At 38.6% G+C, this 25,855-nt stretch overlaps 1 protein-coding gene across 1 annotated transcript in view; it reads right to left on the bottom strand.

The window, feature by feature from the left end:
• Window positions 1-25,855, bottom strand: part of SPTA1 (spectrin alpha, erythrocytic 1) — a 67,466-nt gene that overhangs the window by 33,213 nt on the left and 8,398 nt on the right. The window contains exons 7-24 of the mRNA XM_043877186.1: window positions 25,689-25,833; window positions 23,435-23,589; window positions 22,343-22,478; window positions 22,140-22,241; window positions 20,352-20,489; window positions 19,636-19,746; window positions 18,001-18,078; window positions 17,714-17,869; window positions 15,984-16,188; window positions 14,431-14,612; window positions 10,367-10,610; window positions 8,948-9,070; window positions 6,397-6,614; window positions 5,543-5,635; window positions 3,780-3,917; window positions 2,207-2,358; window positions 1,403-1,589; window positions 83-184 (exon numbers count right to left, since the gene is read on the bottom strand). Of these exons, the coding sequence (XP_043733121.1) occupies window positions 83-184; window positions 1,403-1,589; window positions 2,207-2,358; window positions 3,780-3,917; window positions 5,543-5,635; window positions 6,397-6,614; window positions 8,948-9,070; window positions 10,367-10,610; window positions 14,431-14,612; window positions 15,984-16,188; window positions 17,714-17,869; window positions 18,001-18,078; window positions 19,636-19,746; window positions 20,352-20,489; window positions 22,140-22,241; window positions 22,343-22,478; window positions 23,435-23,589; window positions 25,689-25,833 (2,665 nt within the window). The remainder of the gene's footprint in view (window positions 1-82; window positions 185-1,402; window positions 1,590-2,206; window positions 2,359-3,779; window positions 3,918-5,542; window positions 5,636-6,396; window positions 6,615-8,947; window positions 9,071-10,366; window positions 10,611-14,430; window positions 14,613-15,983; window positions 16,189-17,713; window positions 17,870-18,000; window positions 18,079-19,635; window positions 19,747-20,351; window positions 20,490-22,139; window positions 22,242-22,342; window positions 22,479-23,434; window positions 23,590-25,688; window positions 25,834-25,855) is intronic.

Raw genomic sequence — 25,855 nt, 5'->3', positions numbered from 1 at the left:
TATGAAGTTAAGTATTTTTAAGTGAGATGAACACTCCCAAAACTCAGCCTGGTAGTGAGAAGGAAGAAGGAGTCACAGTTACCTGCTGTATTTGAGCTCCTTCTGGTGTCAGAAGCTCTTCAAATTGAAGATCATCAGCCACCTTGTTGATATCCCTCAGTCGAGGCTCATTTGTCTTCAAATCCTAGGTGGAAAAATGTACCAAGGCAGTTTAAATTCCCTCTTCAAAAGTCTTTCACTCTTGCCTAATCACCTTTGCCCTGACTTGACTACAGATTAAAACATATTGCTAACCATACTTGTAATAAACAACAAACTGCCCTCCTCCAATCTGCCACAAAGAAGAGGACTTTTAAATTCCCTGATACTCAGTGGCTATTAAAAATGTTATTTATATGAGATATAGATATATCTTTCCTTAAATTTCTTAAAAATCTCTCCCTGATTAAATTATACTATCAGAGGGGTCTTACCTGAGCCATGTAATAGTTTTTGCTACCAATACAGATTTCTCCACTTTCTGAAAAATTTCATTGTCTGGGTTATGATTTGCTTACATTAAGATATGTGGTAAGAAATAGCTCTAGGGAAATGATCTATGTCTATGGTGACAATATTGTTCATTTCACAATACAATGGCCTTTCAATGAGTTTTCTCACGGAAGTCTTATTCTTAGTGTTCTTTTATAAATTGTACCCTGTTTACCCTTCCCTTACTCTTACTTCTCTATGTATATAGAGAGACTATTTCCTTTGACCTTTCCCATAACTAGCTCCATACTGCCATTACCTTCTGCATATATATATATATATATATATATATATATATACACACACACACACATATATATAGCTTTGTACAGCTTTGAATTCCATGTGTAAGGAAAGTATCATATGGAATAGAAAGGAAAGGTGGGAGAAGTTTATACTAATTGCTAGTTAACAGAACAGATCTGAGAGAATAAAGGAGATTGAATAGATTTTAGGTAAGAAGAAAATTAGAAATTGTCTGGCTGTAAAGTCAGATTGTTCTTCCCACCTTTCCATCCAAACTTCTGCCCCATAATTAGACCTTACAAGTCTTACAACACCCTATCTCAGCCTGGGCATCAGGATCACAGGACAGTACAGGACAAGCTGTAAAGATTCAGGAAGACTAGTACTTCCAATAGGATGCAGGAGTAACAGGGACTGCAGGCTACAAAATCAAGGTAACTAGCTTCCTCTGCATTTTCTTTCCACTTGTAATACCTAGAGAAATATTTAACATATGGAACTCTCTAGCTTTGGGGAGGATATTTAGCAAATATGAAATTAAGGGATTACTTAGGAGGAGATATGAGGTAAAAGGAAATGATGAAAACCCTCAGAAAGCTGTCTAGAGGAGACAGCTCTTTCTTACCATTTGGAACTCATCAAACTTTTTCTGTAACTCCCAAACATCATCTAATTCCACCCCAGTGTTTTCTGCCTTTTTCTCTCGGATCCAGTCCAGCATGTCTCCTGCCTCATAGGCCAGCAAAAACTCATTGTAACGTTGCAACAGACGACGTCTGCGCTGGTCTGCCCGATGTAGGAGGGACTGGTACCTGAGTGGAGAAATAAAGAGAACGGAAAATGTGGGAAAAAGAGACAGAGAAAACACAGAAGAGCATGGGTAAGAAAGGGAGAGAATAAAAGGGACAAAAAGGAAAGGGAAGAAAAATCAAAAGAAAAACAATGAAGAGGAGCAAATAAAGATGGAAGAAAAATAGCATTGAGAGCAGAGAGACAAAAGCTTTCTATTTAAAAACAATCAAAATGTCAGTGTCCCAGTAGTGTGACTGATAATACCCCTTCCGTTTTATAGAAAAGTTCACATTCCTATTGGCAACTGGATAGGAAATAGCCTCGTATAGTAACACACACAAACAAAGTGCATGTGGGAGTCAGAAGACCTTTTGATAAGCTTGAAAGAGTGACAGAGTGCCAGGCAGGGAGTCAGAATATGTGACCTTGGGCAATTTACATAATGGTTCTGGAGTTCCCTTTCCTCATTTAAAAAATGAAGGGTTTGAATTACTCTGTTTACTTTTGGCTCTTAAAATCTGTGAGTTTGAAAAGCATCTTTAATCTAACAAATAATAGAATCAAGAGATGTATCTTTGACCAATCGGAGGAGATGTTTGGCCAAACACTGTCCAGCTCTCCAGCCTCCAGAACTTACTGGTTCTCAATCTGTTCCTGGCGCTGGATGATGTCGCCTGGTTCTTCTCGCTTCCGTTGTGGGAGCATAGGAAATTCATCACGGGCTAGTTTCCTCACGTAGACAGCTGGCACAAAGCCCTGCTGATCATCAGTTTCTACTTTCCACCAGTCCTAAAAGAAGAGCAAATGCCCACTCCTTCCTTAAAAGACACACTTAGGAGTTTTAACCCTCATAACTGCGTCTCTAGGCAAAGGGACAAGCTGATGACCAGAAGAAACAAACAACTGCTTATAAATTTTATATATTACAAAGAAGATAAATCAGGAGTTGTAGGAGTTGCAGAGATAAGCCTCTGAAATCAAGGAATCTGATATTTGATGTTAGATCCTTAACTTTGATGAAGTTTTCAAAATGCAATGGTCATTCTCTTCATGATAGGGTATTTTGTCTACTAAAAATTCATAAAAAAAAAAAACAAAAAAAACTCTATAGGGCCAGAATTAAACTAGGCTTCTTCTGGGTGGAGCATCTATGTATGAGAGTATTGTATAAGAACTTCTCCCCATCCTTCTCCTAGAGCCCCTAAAAATTGTGCATTGCTTGAAATTCACCTATAAGAATGCTTCATGCTTAAGTATCACCCTGACCTTCACAGTCTTTTTAGGAATGTTGCTATGCTAACCACTCTGGAGTTAATATCCTCAGAGAATAATGTAGTGAAATGGGGAAGACTAAGCAAAAGGAAAAGAGGACTGGAACACAGCTTATCTGATAATGACAATCTTGCTTTCCCCCCAAATTACTTATCCTCAGTGTAGAAAATCCTGAGCTCTCTTTTTTTTTTTCTTCTCAATTTATGGAGATTAATGAAATATTAAAATATAACAAAAAGTTACTCGAACTCTTACTTTTTTATTGAAATGTAGTTGGTTTACAACGCTGTGCCAATCTCTGCAGTACAGTGAAGTGACTCAGTTATACACGTCTATAGCTTCTTTTTAAAAATATTTTTTCCATTATGTTTTACCACAGGATATTGAATATAGTTCCCCGTGCTGTACATTAGAACCTTGTTGTTTATGTGAGATCCTATGATAAATATATTTTAAATATTAGACAATATTTTGTTACTGTTCTCACAGTCATGAAGGCTAAAGGAAAACCAAGTTGACAAAAGACCTCTCCTTAACCAGGCTCCTCTTAAGTTCAGCCATTTTTTTCCATTACTAGGAACACTGGCACAGAATAGGAACAAGCAAAGATGAGACGAAGAGACAAGTTTTAATCCTGTAAACATATTATAGAATTGTCATTCATGGCTTATAAGTCTTTGGGCTAGTTACTTAAGCTCCTTGAGTCCTCACTTTGTTAAGTGTGAAATTGGTATTTTGTAATCTCAAAAGATATTTACAGGATCTCATGCAATATCTGGAGGGATGATACTACTCGATAAATTATGGTTATTTAAGAGAGAGAGCAATAGGAAAAAAAAATACTGACTGGTTAAAATATACCCACATCTGGCATGGTTGGGAGAGTCAACTGCAAGAGCCACCTTGTTGATGGGGAGAAAAGTAGAAAGGAAAGTCACCTTGCTGATGGAACTGAGCAGTGTTAAGACATCATCTTTCTTCATGGTGACTTCTCGGGAGTAGCGGGCCTGGAAGTCATATAAGGCCACAACCCTCTCTTCTGGAGCAGCCACCTCCACAGGTGCAGCCTGCTGTTTCTGAACAAAAATAGGAAGAAGAACATTCGAGTCTCCCATAGGAAAGATCTTTCTGTATCCACGGTGGGCTGTTCCTGCACCCGAAGGAGAGAGGAGCTCCTGGTAACAACCTCTTACCTGGATTCCAGTGACAGAGCTACTGCAATATGGTATCTTTAGAAATGTCATTTCATCTTAGCACTTCTCGGGGGACAGGCAGATTGGGAAATAAGTATATAGAGTGAGCAAGGAAGAATTTAATTTGTCAAAAACATATTAAATGCTCTAAATCACCAGTCTTAAGCAGATATAAAAGGATTGCACGCATCCGTGTTTCAGAAAATTGAGAAAGTGAAAGATCCACCATCTCTCATCACCTTCTTCATTCCCTAGGCCCTCAAAGTATTTTGTAGACGAAATGTGTATTTTCTTTTCTTTTTTTTAGAGATGAATGAACTACAGCACAGGGAGGCCCTAGAATTTTAGTATTTGAGAAAATAAACCTACATCAAATATCTTGTTTCTCTCTTTAGCAAGAAACCTGCCCTCTAAGATACAGTCTTTTCTGATTTTCATTTCCCCCAAATATCTTATCTCTGAGAGAATGAACAAGTACAATCACCCTTCACATCTTTTTCAGATGGGATGTGAAGATGTCCCTCCCCTTATATACCCCTCTGATTTTGTATCCTTCAGGTACTATTTCCTCACAGCTTGCAATTCATAAATCCACCTCTTTTTATGTAGGCACCTACTGTGCAGAGCTTGAGGAAGGCACAGCACTAAAACTCTGTGAATACTTATTGACATAGTAAACCTATATATTTTCTACTTGCAGTGTATGGATTCAGAGCCCCTCATAAGAAAGAATTTCTTGAATGTGAAAAGTGTGTCTCTTTTCTTTCCGCTCTACTCAGGAGACATCCATATCATTTAGTTGATTTCTGCTTCCATCAGTCTTCCAGACACTTATTTCTACCTTGCAGTCTCGCCATTCTCACAATACACTTGATTATTTTGTGCTTCAGAGCATTTTCTCTCATAGCTTATTCACTAGAAGAACCCATCTTCTCCTTATCTGTATAGTAAACCACCCTTACAAAACTAATTCAGATAAACTGGCTTGCCTCAGCTATGATTTTCCTATCCTCTAGCACTCTAATATCAAGAGAATGAAACACTTTTTTCTTTGAGATTGTTTTTCTCATTCATGTATCTATCATATGTTATTTGTTAAAATTCATGGCCTAACAGACTATAACTTTCCTTCAAGTCAGAATTATTCCTTTATTCATACTTGCACATGGTAGACATTTAATATGTGTTGGTATAAAAGATAACTAAGGAAGGAAGGAACATAAAAAGGAGAGATGTGAATAAAAGAAGTAAAAGAAAGGAAAATGGAAATATAAAAGGAAAAAGGAAACAAATATACCAATGAACAAAAATTATAACCCTTATTGAGAAATTCTTTTGCACTGAATCTCTGTAGATGCTACAAAGATGCTACAGTGCCTGCCTAAAGATCACAGGACAGTATTTTCTACTGCAATTGCTTCCTAGACTATGTAAAGTAAAAATTGGTGACAATTCCTTTTCTTCTGCAGTGGAGAATGGGATTCTTGTTTTACTTAAGTCTTTCTTACCTGGCAGGCTTCTGCCTGATCCCGAAGAGCTTGCATACTGTTTCCAAAAGCCTTCAGATCCACTAGAAAGGCCTCATGCTTCTTTAGAAGAGCCTGAATTTGTTGATGGGAAAATCATCAGAAGCAAATACAGGAAGATCACTAAACTTCTTTTATGATATACTTATTGTCCTAATTCCTACTAAAAGATACTAAATTTGCAGGTATCAAAAAACAGGAGTTAAACGAACAACAATTTCAATATATTTGTTTTAATCAAAACAAAGTCAAATTGCACAAGCATTTTATCAATGCACACCACAGCTGAAATAAAATGCTATTGATAACATTGCTTTGTAGGATTAAATATTAGCATATCTTTAGATGCTCATGTCAAGTATTTCTAGGGTTTGTGAAATACTATACTAGCTCACCATAGAATAATGAACAAAATAAAGAAATGGATATGCAGAGTAATTATAACCTTTGAGATTCTTCTTACCCTAATGTGTCTGCTTGACTTTATTATAATAAAGTGATTAAGCATATGTTAAAACCATAGTTGGCTTGTGAAATCCCAAAGTTAGCCTGGGAAGTTTAGGATGGAACCGAGTCAGGCAGAGATGTCTGGTCATGATTTTGGGGGGTTAGATAATCTCTGAGAAATATGGATTTCTATGGGATTAGGAAAATGTGGCATATCTTTTGGGATTTTTATTAATTCAGGTTATCCCAGCAGAGGAAGCCCAAAAGTTATCACTCTGGAAACCCCAATGATCTAAGAAAACCTAACACTATCACACAATCTAATGAGGTACACATTTGGTACCAAGTTGGTAAGTATTAGACAATATCTTTCTCTATGCCCTCCTTACCCCAGCTGCTTCTTCATCAGCCCCATAGTTAGTGTTGTCTACTATAGGTTCCTTCTCTCTAATCCATGCTTCTGCTTCGTGCAGATCGACTAGGTACTGCTGGAATTGGACGTTGGCTTCAAGATCATTCTGCCGTCTAGTAGCTCGAGCCTGGAGAGATTCCATATTCTCATTCAAACTCTTGACCCTAGAGGCCACATCTTCTGCAGCAAAGTGTCCTATGAGGTAGGTATAGAAAAGGAGAATTTTACCCTCATTAATGTCCACTATACTTTAATCTTTTTGGTAACCTGGGAGAGAGAAAGGGAGCCATGAGGATCATGCTGCATGAAGTCAATATGGCATTTTACCTAAATTCCTAGGAACTGAAATGTCATATGTGAGATTAAGCATAGGTAGATGTTAATGAAGGATAGAGTGTATGTGTGGTGGTGAATTGGAAGGTACAATCTCTGATGTAGGGAATGAAAACAAAATACCTATATGTGGGTACTGTTCAGAGCACTAAAAACATGCATTCTCTAGCCTAAACAGAAAAACCAGCTAATTTTCATTTCTGTTTTGTTTATTTTTTTTTAATATTGATGAATCAAAATTTTTCCTTAGATCGTGTTAAGTACATTTTCAGAATTTGGTGAACACCCCAACAGATAAATCAAGAAAATACAGTGTAGTGTTGGCAAAAGTCAACCAGCAGATTTTCACTTCTGCCCATAAAGAACTTAATACTACAAAAATTGTTCTCCTATCCTAAACAACTAGAAAACAGGACAGACTGTAAGATATAATGATTTTCAGACAATAGGCAAAAGAGTGTGACTCCTGAGAGAAGGGAAAGAAATGAGCTATGCCTTTATGAATGCCACAGCTCAGGCCTGGGGCAGTATATACCCTGTGGTGCTAAGAGGGTTAGCACTCTAGGACCACAGAACTATCAATAGCAATCACAACACGCTGAGACAGACGTCAGAGCTGAGGGAAGACAAGACAGCTAGAACTTATGGAGCAGAATGCCGACTAGACTGATGTACCAGCGAGGGTGTTTTGGAAATTTGCAAAGGTCCCTTGAAGTATTTGACCGATTATTCCTTGGCAGACATGTACCAGGAAACTCTTAAAGAGGAAGAAAAAGAAGATTGGAAAGAAGTAGACCAAAAAACTCCTAAGGACCACAAAGTGTTGTGAATACTTAAAATTAGCTCCCAGCAAAGTGGAAAGATATGGGCTTCCCAGGTGGTGCTAGTGGTAAAGAACCCTTCTGCCAGTGCAGGAGACATAAATTCAATCTTTGGGTCAAAAAATTCCCTGGAGAAGGGAATGGCAACCCACTCGAATATTCTTGCTTGGAGAATCCCACGGACAGAGGGATCCTGGCAGGCTATGGTCTATGGGGTGACAAAGAGTTGGTTACGACTGAAACAACTTGAAGAAGCAAAGTAGAAAGACATATAGTGGTCAAAATTGCCCTTTTTGAGCATATGTGATGCTGGTATGTCCCTAGCCACAGTTGTGATATCATATTCCAGTTTCAGCTGTGGTCTGGTGCCTCCTGGTCCCTCTGTGGCATCTATCGGCACATGGCTCCAGCTCCACCCCACTGCCTGCAGGCACCAATGCCTGACATGTCTCACCAAACAACCAGCAAGAGAGGAATACTGCACCACCCATCAGCAAAAGCAAATTGACTGAAGTCATACTAAGCTCACAGACACGCCAAAACACAACACCTGATGTGGCCCTGCTCAACAGAGGGAAAAGACTCAGCTCTACCAACCCAAGTGCAGGTATCAGTCCCTCCCACCAGGAAGCCTGTAACAAACCCCTAGACCAATCTCACCCACCAGACAGCAGACAACAGAAACAAGAGGAACCGCAGCCCTGCAGCCTGTGGAAAGCAGACCATGAACACAGTCGGTTAGCCAGATGAGACAACGGGGAAATATTTTGCAAAGTGGAAAGATATTATAATGCATGACATAGTGTCCTCAGAAGGCTTGTACCTTAGTAGCGGACTAATCCTCTAAATTTGTTCCAGGATAAAATCTTCCCTGGAAGAACAATAAGAAAGCAGATCCAAGAAGCTCTGGATCTTTGTTTCTGCAAAGCTGCAGAAACAAAGAAAAGTACACCAAGTTGGTAAAAGTCAGTGATAAAAAGCTTTAAAGAGTCAGAGGAAAAAAGACATTACATGCAAAAGAGCAAAGACAGGAATGAAGCAGGCTTCTCACCAGAAACTATGCAAGTCAGAAGATGTGCAGTAGCATCTTAAAAATACTTAAAGACACTGTCTGACAATAATTTTATAACCAGTGAAAATGTGTTTCAAAAATGGAGGCAAAAGTAAGTCTTTTAGATCAAAGAAAAAGCCCAGAGAATCTATTATTAGTAGGACTTCACTAGAGGAAATGTTAGAGAAACTTCACCTAAAAGGAAAATTATACAGGTAAAAGTATCAATGTAGACAAAGGAATGAAGCCCTAAAATTGGAAAAACTTCTTTCCATAAATTTGGCAAAGTGGTGACAGGTCATTTCAATTTGAATCATGCATACCTTCCTCTACCATTTTGTTTCCCTTCTCTGTGATCATTTGGATGCGTGGCTCATGGCTGGCAATGTTAGCCTGGATGACACGGTGTCTGTTCAGAAGATTATTGGAGGTAATCAGGTCTTTGCCTAGAGATAAAAATAATTTCAAGGTCATTGTTGTAGTGCACAGAATAATAAGATCTTATTCTACTTCTTTTTAACTCTTGGACCTACAAGTTCTTCCCATTGAATTCATTAAGCAGGCTTCCTAAAATTTACATTGTCTGAATTAATTATCTCTGCTTGGCTTTGTTCTTCCCCTTGCCATTTTGTACTAAGAAATTTCAATTTATTATTCTACAAAAAATGAAGAATACATCGCTCTTCTCTTTGGATGACAGGTAGAAAGGCAAATAACTCTTCAACTCAAACTTTCAATATATCATGCAACCAATTTCTTTGAACACATTGTAGTATAAAAAGCAGGCTCTTCTACTTATTATTTCTATGGGTTCCAGAAAGTTATTAAATCCTCAAAACTAATAATAACTGTTCTGTAATTTTCTTTGTAAGGATTAGAAATAATTTACAAAAGGTGCCTCACCATTGGTTAACATTAACAAGTACATAATAAAAACTACGTAGTATTCATTTCCTCCTTCTTCTAAGGTCTCTGGCTCCAGCTACTTCATCCTCCCTGTCTCCCATCCAATTTTCACCTCTCTTTCCTCTAAAATTTTCCTCCATTTCCTTCACACTAAATGTCTGCAAATCTCTACACTCATCTCTCCTTCAAAGATATCTTTCCTCTTCTAGGAAGTTTTCCCAGACTAGTTCCTCCTCTCATCACGCTCCAGTGTCTCACAGATGTACCCAATATATGTAAGTTAAGTTTACGTTATATCTGTGTGCACTTTTCTCTCTATTTCAATGCAAGTGTCCTGGCTTTAACAATAGTAAACCAATAGCTTCCAAAGGGGGAAAAAAAAAAAATGTACTCTATCTGCTATTTCATTCCTTTTATCTTTGTAATAGCTCATATATTAATACATGCTTGTGAAAACTCCCCTTATAAAAGGGAACTACTGACAATGTAGACAGAAACACTTGGTACCTCAAACATTAACTATGACCACTCAGCCAAGGACCTTGACAATAAGTTAAGTTAGAGCAAGTAGCAAAAAGCTGGTCATACTTTAGCTCTTCCCAGAGGCCTTAAATCTGTGACATTCTTCATGTTTGATATTAGGAGATAAACCTCTCATATAAATTTTTCTAAAAATCTTTTTTTTTTTTTCTTTGAAAGGCTGAAAAATTTTCAAGTGTCTAAGGGGAAAGACCTGAACATAACCTTAGTTACTGTGTCCCTGAGCTTTCAAACCATCTGCAGACCTTGGTCTTCTCCTTCTGGCCCTGCCTGCTGATGTTGTATGACTTACTAACCAAGGTAGGTGGAAGCCACTGAGGGTTCTGTCTCTTGGATCCAGGCCTCCTCATCCTCTGTATCTCTCTGGATCTGGTACAGGTGGAAAAGGTCAATGAGCTTATTCTTCCGGTAGGCCAGTCGCTCTTTCAGGGCTTCAAACTGGGATACCAGGTACTCCTGCCTTTCCCGCATATTCCCAGCATCGGGATGGATTATTTCTTCAAAATATGCCACCAGTTCTGTGAGGGTGTCCACCTGATCCTAAGGGAGAAATAGAAACGGGGTCAGAAAGTCCCATGATTTAGTAAGAAAAGGATGAGAGTTTGGTATCTGGTATCTGGGGATGGAGGTGGGGGTTGGTGTTGGGCAGGGGGTGATAAGGAGAATCAGCTCCTATATGTGCTTGTGTTTAAAGTTCTAAATCAAGTCAGTGAAATAGAGTGGGAGAGGTTGCTACACTAAGAACCAATTCATCATGCCGAAAGCTATTTATAGGAAAATAGTTCTGAAATAGCATGTTGTTGTTTAAATCATGTCTGGCTCTTTTGCAATACCGTGATCTGTAGCCCACCAGGCTCCTCTATCCTTGGAATTTCTCAGGCAAGAATATCGGAATGGATGTCATTTCCTTCTCCAGGGGATCCTCCCCACTCAGGGATCAAACCCACATCTCCTGCATTGGCAGGTGGATTCTTTATCACTGAGCCACTGGGAAGCCCCAAAGTCACGTGCTAGAAAGGACAAAATATTTATAGAGGGCACTAAAGAAATCAGGGAAACCAGAACTACAAAGCCTTCCTTGATTGGGAGTGTTGCTAAATTGAGGCCCCGAAGAAGATAGCAGGAGGCTTTTTCTTTCTCAGTCCCCCTTCCAACTCCTTTCTTGTTCTTTATAATGAGCTATTATTGTTTGTTGTGGAGCAGAAACAATGCCTGTGAGATGAAATGTGGCTCTGCGAAACAAGTGTCAGAACCCCAAAAAGAGAAATTCAAAGGCCTTTCTTTGACTACTAGTTGTACGAATCTAAGGGAATAACTGTTCCCATTTGACTTATACATGAGAAAAGGGAAAACCAGAAGCAGAAGTTTGAGGAATCTTCCTAGAAATAAAACTTTAATCATATTACTGCATAGTAAAACAGATACGAGAGATTCATTTCTTCTTTATTAACAAGGTCAACTATGACTGTCTAGCAGTAGCACAGTACATGGAAGTTTTGTTTTTCTGCTTGTTTCATTCTGTCGTTGGGATGGCCAGTTGATGATAAAAAGGAGTTCTTCTAAAAGATGTATGTACAGCAGGTATTGGTTTTACTTATCCTAGCTTGCTGTTCTGTGCTCAACCTATACAGGGTTTGACCTATCTCTTCTCCATTTGGAACAAACTACTGATCATCAATAGCTTCTTAAAGTGTATACTCACTTCTCAATAAAGAATTAAAGACTCCATAAAGAGTTAAAATTAAAATCTTCTACTAGCCAACTGTTCTCATCTCTTAGGACAGTTTAACTTTGAAAAACATCATTGTATAATAGAGTGATTTTAAAACATCATAATCGTCATCATGATTATGGTACCACTGTACTATCTGAAAGCTAATGTAATGCATGATGAATCAGACTAAAGAGATAGACTTGGCTGAGAGTCAGTTGCTATTTTATCCAGCTGTCCACCTGTTTTAAAATTAGTTTCCTCATCTATATAATTAAGACTTTAGATAATATTTAATATATATAATATATAATAAAGGCTAGAGAATATTTATGACCTTTTCCAGCTTTGGTAGTCCATATCTAAAATTTCTTTTGCAAGCATGGTATCTTAGCCTCTACTCCAACTAGGAGTATAACCAAGCGGGACCATACAGGCCTTCCTGGGACAAATCCCTCCCCCATACCTTCTGTGTTAGCTCCTTTCTGAAGTAGTCAGATAATAGTATCTGATACATATTTCCTGAGTTTTTCATATGCTAAAACCACCACCAAATAGAAGAAATTAACTGCTTGAAGATCATGAGCAGTAGCCTGCAGACCTTCTGGAACCTAAGGCTTGATAATATTAATTGCTGTCAATACAAGCAGTTACAATACAATTCAATACAAGCTTGGATTCCTGAGATGAGAAATTGAGTCAACTGAAAGTTGATTTCCACTGAATTCTCTAGAAACTCACATAGAGTATCTCTGCTGCAGGGAGGAAGCCAATTCTGACTCCACTTTGGAAACTGTTCAGACTTTTTTTTCATTGCTTTTGTTATTATAATCATACTCAATGGCTTTCCTGGAGGACCCTGAACCCTTTGTTCAGCTTCCTGACAGATAGCTTGTCCCTGCCCACCTGTGAATAGAAGAGATTAACACACCACTTCTTCAGGCTGGACATTCTCTTGGAGATGTTTTGCAAGACCGAAGACCTTTTACTTTACTTCCCCACTGTCACTCCCTCTCTCTTCTGCCTTTTGACTTTAGTTCCTCATCGCTTCTTTCTCTCTGATCGATAAAAGAACCTGGCACCCAGACCCCAATAAGATGGCTATTTTGAGGCATCGGCCTGCCTTTTTCTTGGTCTGCTGGCTCCCCAATTAAAGTCTCTTCCTTGCCTCAGTATTTCATCTCTCGGATTTATTGGCCTGTTGTATGACAAGCAGAGTGAGCTTGGACTCAGTAACATCTATACTGTAAAAAGTTATTGGATAAATTTACTTAAAAAAGTAGTCTGGTACAATTTCAGTGGGTAGCTTTGAAACCAACAGCCTAGACATCTGTTTCATAGTCCTGGCCCTGCTGTTAATTTTCTCTGTGACATCGGAGAAGTCACTTCATTTCTCTGGGTTTCAATTTTCTTACGGAAAAAAAAAAAAAAAGTTTACAATTAAAAATATTTCAAGTTTTTAATTGTAGGATGCCAGAATAGAAAGAGACAATTTTATCCAAACTTTTATTTTACAGGTAAGTAAACTGAGGTGCAAAAAGATGAAAAGATACACCACAGAACTAGTAAGTGATAAGGCTATACAAAATCCAGTTTTCTGGATTGAGAGTACAGTGTCATATTTAGAAGAGTCAATAAAGTCTTATATCAGCCGTGGGGTTCTGACAAAAGACAACAGGCACCAAGAAGAATAGCTAGATAAAGGAGATACTGGAAAGAGGTAGTTGACCAACTAAACGTTTTGAATTTGGCTTTGTTAGGTAGTTAGAATAGAAAAAAGGAGTCCAAAATGGCAGTGAAGAAAAACAAAGAAAGGACCAAGTCCATGAAAATGAAACAAAAGAAAATCTGTGGACCGGAGTGAGAACTTCAGGTGAAATGAACACGTGCCCTTCTTGGCTAGCCCAATTTGCACAGGGCAGACTCAGGGGGAAGGAGAAAAAACATATAAAAAGAGGAAGCCAAGATGGATTGAGGCCTCTCCTTTGGGGTCAGCCCACCCTCATGCCTCAAGTGTATACTACCCTCTGCTTGCTGAATAAAACTGAACTGTAACCAAGCTGTAACACTGGTGCACCATTTCAAATCTTTGCTGCTACAGACAGAACCAAGGAAATTACACACTCTCCCAGCATATCATCCAAGTCATGGCACCAGATATGTTGGGGGAGTGTGTAATTTCTTCAGTTCTGTCTCGTGGGAGCAAATATTTGAAATGGTGGACCAGTGTTACAGCTTGGTTACAGCTCAGTTTTATTTAGCAAGTAGAGGACAGTACACCCTTGAGGCGTGAGGGCGGGCTAACTCCAAAGGAGAGGCCTCAATCCATCTTGGCTTCCTCTTTTTATATGTTTTGTCTCCTCCCCAATGAGCCTGCCTTATGCAAATTGGGCTAGCCAAGAAAGGGGCATGTTTGTTTCACCTGAGGTTCTCACTCTTGTCCTCAAATTTTCTTCTGTTCCATTTTCATGGGCTTTTTCCTTTCTTTGTCTTTCTTCACCATCATTTTGAACTTCTTTTTCCTATTCTAAATACCTAACAGCTTCCTGCTCTGTCTCACTCTTTTTTTTAAATAATAATTATGATGAATGTGCTCAGAATGTATATAAGAAACTTGGCCCATGATTGGTCAAAGAGCTAGCAACAAACCTGACGAGTAGCCACAGCAGACTCCAGGAGGTTATGTTTCCTGAGCAGATTCTGCACATCTGCTAGGCCTTTCCCATAATCCTGAGACCTAGCCTGCCATTCCACTTCCTCCAGCCATTGTATCAGTTCTTCTGCAGTATTTTCAAATTGCAGCTGCTTATTAGCTTCATCCAACTGGATCCCTAGGAAAAGACATCAGGTATAAGACAGGTATCATAACTTATCCTCATTATATGTTATCACAAGTTATACCAACTTAAGGAATAATATAATGTTTGGCTAGTCCAATGGGAAAAATATAACTGTCTAACATGTGATTATATAAGAAATTACCATTAATTTGTAGAATCCAGATAGGATTTGCTTTTGAAGATAGTAGTGTTCTCAAAACAGATATAAACAATATGTTCATTTCTTGTTGAGGTATGGGCCTATGTTAGATTTTTAACTATCTTGTCACTGTTTATTCTCTATTGAGACCTCCCTTTCAAAGGGATTCAAGCATAAATATGTCATTTTCCAAGAAAAGAATAAAACTTGGAGTTAGCTCAGTTTGAAATTTTGAAGTATCTTTTCCTAAATATCTTTCTCAGAACTTTGCTAGCCATCAGCCACCTCTGCCTTAGTGACTGTTCTTTATCACAAACCACACCCTACAATTTTCTCTTTCAGAAAATATCTTGATTATCCACTGTTCTCAGCTAAATTCTTTATCATATGATCTTATAGCAATCATTTGTATTATTTCTGTGAAACAATTACTGTGACATGAACTAACAGCAACTTCTTGTTGCAGTCAAGTTGATTTTTTTTCCTAAACCAAAAATCAGGATATCTGACAAAATCAGTATGATGTATCTTTTCTATAACCAGGACAGAGGCATGTCTATAGATAATGTTTATAACAAAGGGATTATTGACAGAAAAAGCATCATTATTTGTATTAATTATGATAATTGATTTGTTTTCCAAAGTAAGAGGCGAAATTAAATCTAAGTAGAGGCTACTCAAGCAGACATGGGAATTTTTTAAGAGCTTACAACAGAACCTGAATATGCCCAGATAGGTGAAAAAAGCAAGTCATCAAGCCTTTTCATAAGAAAAAAATATTATGGGAACATCACATGTGGCCCCAACCATATTTTAATGCCTAATTTAATAACCCGAGTCAGAATACATTGCTTCATTTATAGGACAAAAAGATATATTATTGAATTTACGGACACTCATTTTAGATGTATAGTTAATATTGAATTCATGGTATCTGAATATTATCCAACAGGAAGAAAAAAGAGGGAGAAAAGTGAAGAGAAAACAAATATAATTTCAGTTGAAAAGACCTACATATCTGAAGAAAAGAACTGTGTTAATATATAGTGTGATGAGTTTAGGTTAGATTTTTTAAATTTCTTCATCAATAGAGGAAGACACAGGGAAACAAATGAGCAGCATCCCTCCCTTCTCACAGAGGCCACCAGGTAAATTCAAGGTGGTAAAGATGAAGGTGGATTTCAGAATTTAGGAATTCATTTCTTAAAAACTCTGCTTCTAACCTTTCTGCTCTGTAGCCCCCAGCAGTTCAGTCCAGAGGCTGGTAACTTCACTCAAACGAGCAGCCACACTTTCGGAGGCATAATGATTGCTCTCAATCATCTCCTGGCCAGTTTTCTGTACATTATTGAGCCGGATCTCATTAGCTGCCAATTCTTCTTTAAAGACTTTCTGCTTTTGAACCTGGCTCTTCAAGTTCAGTGTATCCTGAGAGAAAATGAAAACAATGAAAGAAAAAAATTCTTTGAAAAATGAGGGGCAGATATTTTGAGGACAGGAATTTCTTTTCACTATAAATCTAAGTGAACTAAGAAGAGGATATAAGGCAGAACTGTCCTAGTTCAAGTATAGCGCCAGAGGATGCTCAGGAAACTATGACCAATCACTCCTTTCATACAAATGACAGACATGGCTAATCACCCCCTGAATTTATTTCTACTGAGTCTGGATATGGTCTGAAGATCATTTTAAATATGACACCATATGTAAGGATTATCAATCAATTACAGCTGCCATGAAAGATGGAGATTATTTTCCATTCCTGCCTTTAGCAGAGAAGACCCGTTTACCCTACATACACTGGGACCATAACTCCTTTAGGGAACACAATCACACAGTGCTGACTTTTACAGAATGAAAGTTACAAATTAGATGCTTAAAGTTCTATCAAAAGAATATTAGAACAAGAGCATCAGAGGTATACATTGAAGACTAAATGATATCTAGAAAGTAAATACAGTGAATACATACTGACCTAGAAATCAAGAGACTGATTCCAGTCCTGACTGTAAATCCAAGAATGTGTGTGTGTGTGTGCAAAATAGTTTAACAGTTTATCATGCTCAGTCACTCAGTCATGTTCGACTCTCTCCAACCCCACGGATTGTAGCCAACTAGGCGCCTCTGTCCGTGGGATTTTCCAGGCAAGAATACTGGAGCAGGTTGCCACTTCCTACTCCAGGGGATCTTCCCAACACAGGGATCTAACCCACTTCTCTTTCCATCTCCCACATTGGCAGGCAGATTCTTTACCACAGTGCCATAAGGGAAGCCTATTAATAATTTATATTGTGAGTGAAAAATATGTGTTTTATACAATACCAAAGTGAAGGAACTTATATGTGGCTCAAAGGAATTTTTCAAAGTCACACAGACTAAAACAGGACAGGGAGTGAATTCAAGCCTAGTGTTTACCTTCCCCCAAGAGAATCCATGTGTCTAACTCTATGTTAAACAGATCTAAATAATTGGTTAACCTTGGGCAACTCACTACACAATCCAGATCCTGGTTTCTTCATCTGTAAAATAAGGAATTGTTTCTTTCCAGCTACAAAGCAGTAAGTCTATATTGTATCAAACCATTATGTTAATTCTGAGTTTCTGGTAGCCTGAATGTACATCATGATTAGACCCAACATTTTCCTACTATAAGGGTGCATAGGGCAGCAGAGAGGGGGATATGCACCTAAATGAGGAGAGTTCCTGGTTTCCCTCTCTGTTAAGGACCACTGGAAATTGAACCAGGGAAAAGGAGTGATGGGCAACAGGGTATTGGAAAATTGGAAATCAGAAGTACAGTCTTGGAGGAATCATTGCCCTTCTCTGAGATTCTGTCTCTCCACCTATAAAATGAGGCTCACCAGCTGATCGCTATTGTCTTTTCAGTTCCAAGACTCTAATTCCATGAAATTAAGTACCAATGAGTACGTCCAGGCTCTGCAAGCCTGCCTACCTTGTAATCTTCATCATCTGCCAACTTTTTCTTTTTGTTGATCCAGTTCTTTAGGTCATCTGAGTCCTGATACAGTTGCTGCAGAAGGAATGAATCCTCCAGCAATCTGCGTCTGGTGGCAGCCTTTTCTCGTAGAGCGTCCCGTCGGGCCAACAGCTGCAAAACCCATAAACAAACTCACTGTCAGAAAAATAAAATATGAATGCCTGAGATCTACTGCCAACCATGGTTACCAATGCCCCAACATTTTCCCTGACCCAGGTGCGCAGGCAGGCAGATGCACATACCCCGTCCCGGATAGTGGCAATGTTCTCTGAATCATAATGCTTATCATCAATCAGTTTGGTTGCAGTCTTGTCTACGGTCTGGAAAAAAAAAGTAAAAGTGTTTTTCTCTCATTGGCACTGAGTAAGTGGCCATAGTTTGGCTAACTGTTTAAAGAGGAAGCCTGACAGTGTGGGAAGAGGACAAGATTCAGGGTCAGAAGATCTGGGTCCTACTTCTGATTTCTGTTATAAATTGTATTTCAAAATGTAAATCTCAGACAGGTCAATTACTTTCTTTATGCCACAGTAGTTTCTTCTTAATCTAGGTTATAATGAATGAATCCTGTTTTCACTATGAGGTGACTATTTGATCTATTTTTAAATTTTTAAGAAGCATTGTTGATACAGCCTTGTTCAATGGCCAGTCTTTGTCTATCTACCTTTCTATTCACTCATCCATCCATCATATACCATATGTACTTTATAATCTTCATCTCTATCTCTAGCTATATGGGGAATGGAGTCAAATTATACATGTGAATTTTGGCTCATATTCATTCATAAACTCTCAAAACTGCTCAGGATGAATTAATTGATTGGGAATAGGAAAATGATGTAAAATTACACACGTATTTAATAAACAATAATTTATTTTACGTTGTTATCTTTTACCAATGAAAATCAACCTAACAAGCATATGAACTGGGAAGGGGCCATAACAAGCTCTGTAATTTAGAGTTTTGTGGTTATTGTTGTCATTGCTGGTGGTATACATGCACATGTTCAAGTTCTGGCTAACCCCAGCACCGTCCTAGGAGACTGCCAAAGACATATAGTATACATGCATTGGACAAATAAAGTCTCCCTCATACTTCTCTGAGACTTGCTTATGTATTGACAAGTTTCTGGGACACTGTAACTTAAGTTTCACAAGAAAAGTATAGCAGCATTAAATGCAAAACACAGATGAAGATATACAGGAAAAAAATAGATACTACCTAGATATCTAGATATTACTAAAGAAAGCTAAATGGAGATATTACTGGAGAGGAAAGGACTAAAAAATGTAAATAATACATTCAAACTTTTAAGTTATGATTCATATTGGATATGGATCCCATAGTTTCTATTTATACTGCAGAAAAAAATAAGACAATACGGCACTGTGTCAGAAAATATAAATTGCTCAAAATCTTTAAAAACTTTCTTAAAAAGTCACAATATTTTAAAGGGACTATCCTACAATTAAATTAATTTTAAAAAATAAATTTACCTAATTATGAAAAAATTTAAAAATAAACACTTTCTAAATATGCTTTGTGGAATAAGAAATGTGTTGATAAAAAAATGGGTATGACTATTTTTCTGGATGTTTTCTCTTTTAAAAACAACCCTCATGTCTGAGGATTGGTAGTCTATAAGATGTATATAACACAAGGAGTTCAACCCAGTGCTCTGTGACAGTCTAGAGGTGTGGGATTGGGTGGGGGATGGGAAGAAGGTTCAAGGGGAGGGAATATATGTGTACTTATGGCTGATTCACATTGTTGTAAGGCAGAAACCAGCACAACATTGTAAAGCAATTATCCTTCAATTAAAGCTTAAAAAAAAAAAAAAAAAATGAAGCCAATGCCCAAACCAGGACCCATTTCTTACTGTGATCTTCTCCTCCTGGGCAGTAAAAGCTTCCTCAAAATCATCATGCTTCTGACGAAGGGCTTCTACACTGCCCAAGGAATTTCCGAGGTCCTCATTTTCCAGAAAGGCCTGTAGAAGACAGAAAGATACATCCCAGCTGTACCTCACCAGTGAGAATCATTCCCTTTGGAATATCTCTGAGAAAAGGAATAAAAAAGGAGGTGAGGGGGATGGTAAGCAAGAAGGGAATTAACACAAGGTAGGAGAGGAGATAGAGACTAACCTCAAAGAGCAGAACCTCAGCTTCAGACTTCCCTTCCCAACCTTCTCATCCCAAATTTATCACCTTCATCTCAGTGTCTGAACCAACCAATCTAAGCATGAATCTGTGTTCTCAAGTCCTCAAGAGGACCACTCACCTCCACCAGAAAATCTCTGGTTAGCCCTGCCTGACTCATCACATTTTTCTTTCGCGGATCCCGTAACAATTGGATATTCATTTTGCCTCACGTTCAGAGAAGTTTAAAAACTCTGTGCTTTGTATTTAAGTATGTTTCCTGTGCATTTGTCCATGAGGGAATTTCAAGAGCCTTACGGAGAGGGTCGATCTTTTCTCCTCCTTGTGGCTCACCCTCTAATTCCCAGGTGAGCTGAAGTGGTGGGGAGGATGCGGATAGTAGTGAACAAGGAGCAGGAGAAGTGGCTTCTGGACGCTCGCCGAGCCCATGTGTTACCTCTTGTCTGCTCATCCAGCTGTCTACTTGCTCACTGTCGCGGTAGAAGAGATGCAGGTTCAAGCACTGCTCATACTGCTGCTGACGCTCCGCCCACAGCTCCCGCAGAGCTGCCCAGTTGTTCGAAAGTGCCGTCATCTTTGGAAAGGAAGAGGTAAAAGACCAGGAAGATATTAAATGAATTTATTTTATCCTACTTTCACTGAGCATCTAATAAATGCAAGGCCCTTTGAAGAAAAAAAAAAATGAATAGAAAAATGGGCTTTTCTCTTAAGACTCCTACAACTAAGTAAATCCCTATAGTATAGGGAAAAAAATGGGAGAAATACCATAATAGAGGTACACACTTACTATGTATAAATAAAGAAGAAAAGATTAATTGATTCAAAGAAACAGGGAGTAGAAGTATAGAAACTATTGTATTAAACCAAGATTTAAAGGGCAGAGAGGTGGGGATCAAGATTGTAGGAGGACTTAATACCACAAGTAAGTAAGTATTCCAGGTAATCATTAGATTACACGAAGTGCTCCAGAGAAAACTGCAGTGTCTAAAAAAAGTGGACATTTCATGAAATTCAAGTTCACAGGGCACTTAAAAGATCAGATTGAGAAGTTTTCATTCTATTTCAAATGCAAATGAGAACCATCAAGGAAAAGGGGACATTCTCAAACTCATGAAAGCCTTGTTTCTGCCCAAGAATCTGTCCTAGAAACCCCAGCTTACTAAAACTGCTGTGTTAATTCCATCAAAAAGATGGTACAAATTCTCAGAATTCAGGATAACAGGTACATTTCAAGGTTTTAGAGTTCCACTCTTCCTTTGGCAGAAAATTGTTAAAAATAAAAATTCATGTTATATTTCTCCCATAAGGTTCTTGATGAGTTGAAATACAGTCATCTCAGTCTTCATCATATAGTGCTGGTGGCTGTGCTTGAAAGCTAATGAGATGCAGAGAACCTGCAAATCTTATTTCAATTATCATCCTAGGAGTTCCTATGACTCTGTGACTACAGCAAAATGTCTCAGGGATCAGGAGGTTTAGGTGAGCCCTTGGGATCTAGAAGATTATGATGAAGTGTGTAAAGCTGTCTTGTTGTTTAATGAAGATTTCAGAAACACAGATATAGGAAAATCAGTTTGATTTGAGGTTGTACAGAGGAGAGAAGAAAAGGAACCATGTACCAGGAACCATGCTAGATACCTTAGGGAACCCCAAGATGAATAAGGAGCAGTCCTCAAAGAATTCACAGTCTAGAGACTAGCATGAGAAAGTGACACAACAGTGCATATATGACAAGGCAAGATGGCATGGAGTTTTCTTGACTCAAATGGTAAAGAATCTGCCTGCACTGTAGGAGACCTGGTTTCAATCTTTGGGTCAGGAAGTTCTCCTGGAGAAGGGAATGGCTACCTACTACAGTATTCTTGCCTGAGGAATTACATGGACAGAGGAGCCTACTCCTCTGCCCTCTACAGAGGGCAGGCTACTGTCCATGGGGTCATAAAGAGTTAAACACAACTGAGCAAATAATGCTTTCACTTTCAAGTGATGAAATTAGTTAGACCGACTAACGTCTCAGAGATGAGGAAGCACACGTCAAGTTCTGAGAATTTCAAAAGCCTCACTCTAGCTAAAGCAACATATGAAGGAAGCAATGTGAAATCTGGATCTATGTTAAGATATTTATATGTCTTCTGTCCTCTTTCCATTCAGAGATTGTCAATTAGTAAGAGATTAAGTGAAGGCTATGTATCAAAATTTCACAAATTCTGTTAAACTGGATTACCTTTTCCCGAACTTCACCAGATGCTTCATGATTGGCATCCAGCAGGGCTTGGCCAGTCTCATTAGCAGATTGAAATCGGTCATCATAAGAGTCAATCTCATGCTGTGACCACAAGACAAAACTGTGTTAAAATGAAGCAAGAAAAGTTCTGGCATCGTTGTCACCTCCCTCTTCCTCCTCTTTGGGAGGCCCTTCCTCTCTACCTTATGCTGCTGATGCCTGTCCAGTAGGGCTTCCCCACCAGTCACATCTGTGGGCAGCTCATCAGCATTGATCAGAGCAGTCTTTTCCTCCATCCAACCTGAGAGCTCATCATAGTCAGATAAGAACCGCTGGTACCTGGGGAAAAGGTAAAGGAAAAGACAGAAAGGAGGAACTAGATGCAAATGGACATTGAACAAAGAGTCAGAGTTGGGTTGGGCTAAGATGTACAACATGCTTTTTGCACTAAACCTAGCCCTTCATTCCTCTGATATGCTTCCCTATTCCTTTAGCAATGCTGGCTATAAATCCTTCACTCTAGATTGTATATTCCTAGGGTGAATGTGTCTTTGTGTGATGAAGCACTTGGGCATGACATCTCCAACATCACACAGTAACACTCCAGAAATGCTTCAAGTAAAGTACTAAAGTACTACGAGGCCAATAAATAATCACATAACATAAACAACAGGAAGTACCTTATGACAAGGGGCAGCTAGAGTTAGGATTAGGAGCCCTCATGTATCTTAATTGACTCTTCACCATATCAGTGAAAACAAAAGCCACCAAAAAAATTACCCATTCAAAAAACCAAAGCCTCACCATTTCATTTTCAATCATATTAATAAGATAAATACTATTTTCTGGTGATTTAACAACTAACCACAAAAATTAAGTACAGAAATGATGTCCAAGTCTTTTTTTTTGTTTTTAATAAGCTGACCTACATTCAGGAAACAATTCTAGATTTATTTTCTATTCTTCAGCTTGGAAATTACTTCCAATTCCTTAGCTAGGGCCAGGATTTTGACATGTTTCTTCAATTACTTTTTCAGCTTCATGGGCCACTTCATAGCTTCTTACAACTATACAAACAGAGGAAGACAGAAAGGGTATATAGGTGAAAGGAGATGTCATTCTGAGGATTATGTCATCCTGCAAAGGACTTCTGGAAACCTAAAATTTCTTTTGCCTCTACTGAGCAGGGCCGGGTCATTCATTATTTTATTCCTTTTACTCTTTTATTTCTGTTTTAACATTGCACTTTGACCCTGTAGAGGTAGTTAACATAATAGAAAAGAAGGCTCTCTCACCCATAAGAAGCCTGCAGCTTTTCATATCTGCTTGTAGCCAAGTTGCGAATATGTTCCCAACTGGAGAGCAGATCCTCTTTCATCTGCTGGATTTCAGCTGCATCTGAAGGATGGGAAAGCTTCAACTTGTCTGCTTTGGCACATAACTCCTTCACCTTTGGGATGAAAAAGAAACCTAGTGTGTGAAGGTGGGTCAAAAGTATGGTGCTAGATAGTGACTTTATAGTATATACATATGTCTAATGATAATGCTGTACATCCGAAACTTACTATATAATTTTAAAAAGAGGAAAAATGAAACTTAGTGGGAAATCCAAGTATTCTGATCCTCCTGACAAAGTTTTATGGGAGGGGTGTAACATAATAATTATATGAGTAAGAATAACATATTAGTGCATTTATATGGATATATCTTTATTAATATATTCATGTAACTATATTAACAATAATAATTTACCGACTGCTTTTTGTCTCTTATTGTGCTAAGCATGTCACATCCATTTTCTTGTTTTATCAGTTCAGTTCAGTTCAGTCGCTCAGTCGTGTCCGACTCTTTGTAACCCCATGAACTGCAGCACGCCAGGCCTCCCTGTCCATCACCAACTCCCAGAATTTACCCAAACTCTTGTCCTTTGAGTCAGTGATCCCATCCAGCCATCTTATCCTCTGTCATCCCCTTCTCCTCCTGCACCCAATCCCTCCCAGAATCAGAGTCTTTTCCAATGAGTCAACTCTTCGCATGAGGTAGCGAAAGTATTGGAGTTTCAGCTTCAGCATCAGTCCTTCCAATGAACACCCAGGACTGATCTCCTTTAGGATGGACTGGCTGGATCTCCTTGCAGTCCAAGGGACTCTCAAGAGTCTTCTCCAACACCACAGTTCAAAAGAATCAATTCTTCGGTGCTCAGCTTTCTTCACAGTCCAACTCTCACATCCATACATGACCACTGGAAAAACCATAGCCTTGACTAGACGGACCAAAGTCTCCCTTTAAAAGACTATGAGGCAGAAACTATTCTTGTTCCCCTTGTATGTGAAAACTAGAGGCTAAGTATTTTATCTGCCCAAGGTCATTCAATGAATCAGTATCAGAAGCAATATTTAGACATATATCTGTCCTTCATTACCCTCTATACTGTTTTCATAAACATTACCATAGGAATCAGAAAGATATTTCTGGTAAGGAAAATTTTGGCCAAGAAAATTTCAGTGATGCCAGGCCAGTGTGAGCACAATTCCTGAAGAGCAGGGTTACTAGGGAAAATTCCATGTTACCATTAGTCCTTCCACTATACTGAATTATAATCAGGTGTTGTCTAAGATGAGATTTCATTATCATTACTCATTAAGACATGGTTTTTTATCACTCATAATTAGGGGGGAAAAAAAGACCAAAGGGGAAAAATGAGGAAGAAAAAAAGAAGTAGACTGGTTTTCAGAAACTGGACCTAGGGATAGAACTATGATTAAAGCATAGCAACTAGAGATCTTCTTGTGGGTTGACTCCATTGTAAAAGCTGAGGAGTAATCAGTTTAAGTTATGGTCAAAGTTGTGAGGGGAAGAAGTAAGAATGGGAAGCATTCAAGAATATAGGCCTACTCCAAGTTCTTGTGTGACTATGCCTACCGTAGGTACAGGAATTGAGGTCTTACAGCTTCCAGAAGAAAACCCAAAGGCAGGTTGAGTAGAGTGTTTTAGCGTGTACATTTATTATAAAAGGAGAAGAAGAAATTTTCTCCCTTTTCTACTGAGTAAAGAACAAAAAGAAACAAGGTTCGTCTCCAACAGGAGAAGGTGTGGTTAGGTAGGAAGCCATTCATGAAGCTATCTATTTTGGTTTTGAATTATGAAATATATTACAAAAAGCATAAGTGTATATATATATATATATATAATATATATATATATGTGCATTTAAATAAAATTAATTTAAATAAAATACTAGATATCCAAGAATCATATACAAGTTATAAACTAGAATAAAGAGGTATATTCAGGTGGCACAAAATTTCTCCTTCATTGAAATAACAAATTTACTGTGTTCTATGGAGACAAGTGGAGAAGGCAATGGCAACCCACTCCAGTACTCTTGCCTGGAAAATCCCATGGACAGAGGAGCCTGGTAATCAACAGTACATAGGATCGCAAAGAGCTGGACATGACTGAGCGACTTCACCTAACTTATGGAGACAAGATGAACATCAGATGGCTCTTCTGACTCAAGGATGTTAGCTCTTCCTCCCACCAGCTTACCTTGTCATTCATGACTGCAAGGTTCCTCTCAAGTGTCTTGTGGCTGTGAAACAGTGCCTCAGAGCTCACAAGGTCTTTGCCATAGTCCTCAGAGGTGACTTGATCCTCTTTCTCCTTAATCCACTGGATGGCTTCAGTCACATCCCTGCCAGATATCCCCATGAACT

The sequence above is a fragment of the Cervus elaphus genome, chromosome 20, assembly GCF_910594005.1.
Source record: "Cervus elaphus chromosome 20, mCerEla1.1, whole genome shotgun sequence".
NCBI classification, from domain to species: Eukaryota; Metazoa; Chordata; class Mammalia; order Artiodactyla; family Cervidae; genus Cervus; species Cervus elaphus.
Note: the sequence above shows the minus strand (reverse complement) of the source record. Positions and strands in the feature narration are given on the sequence as shown.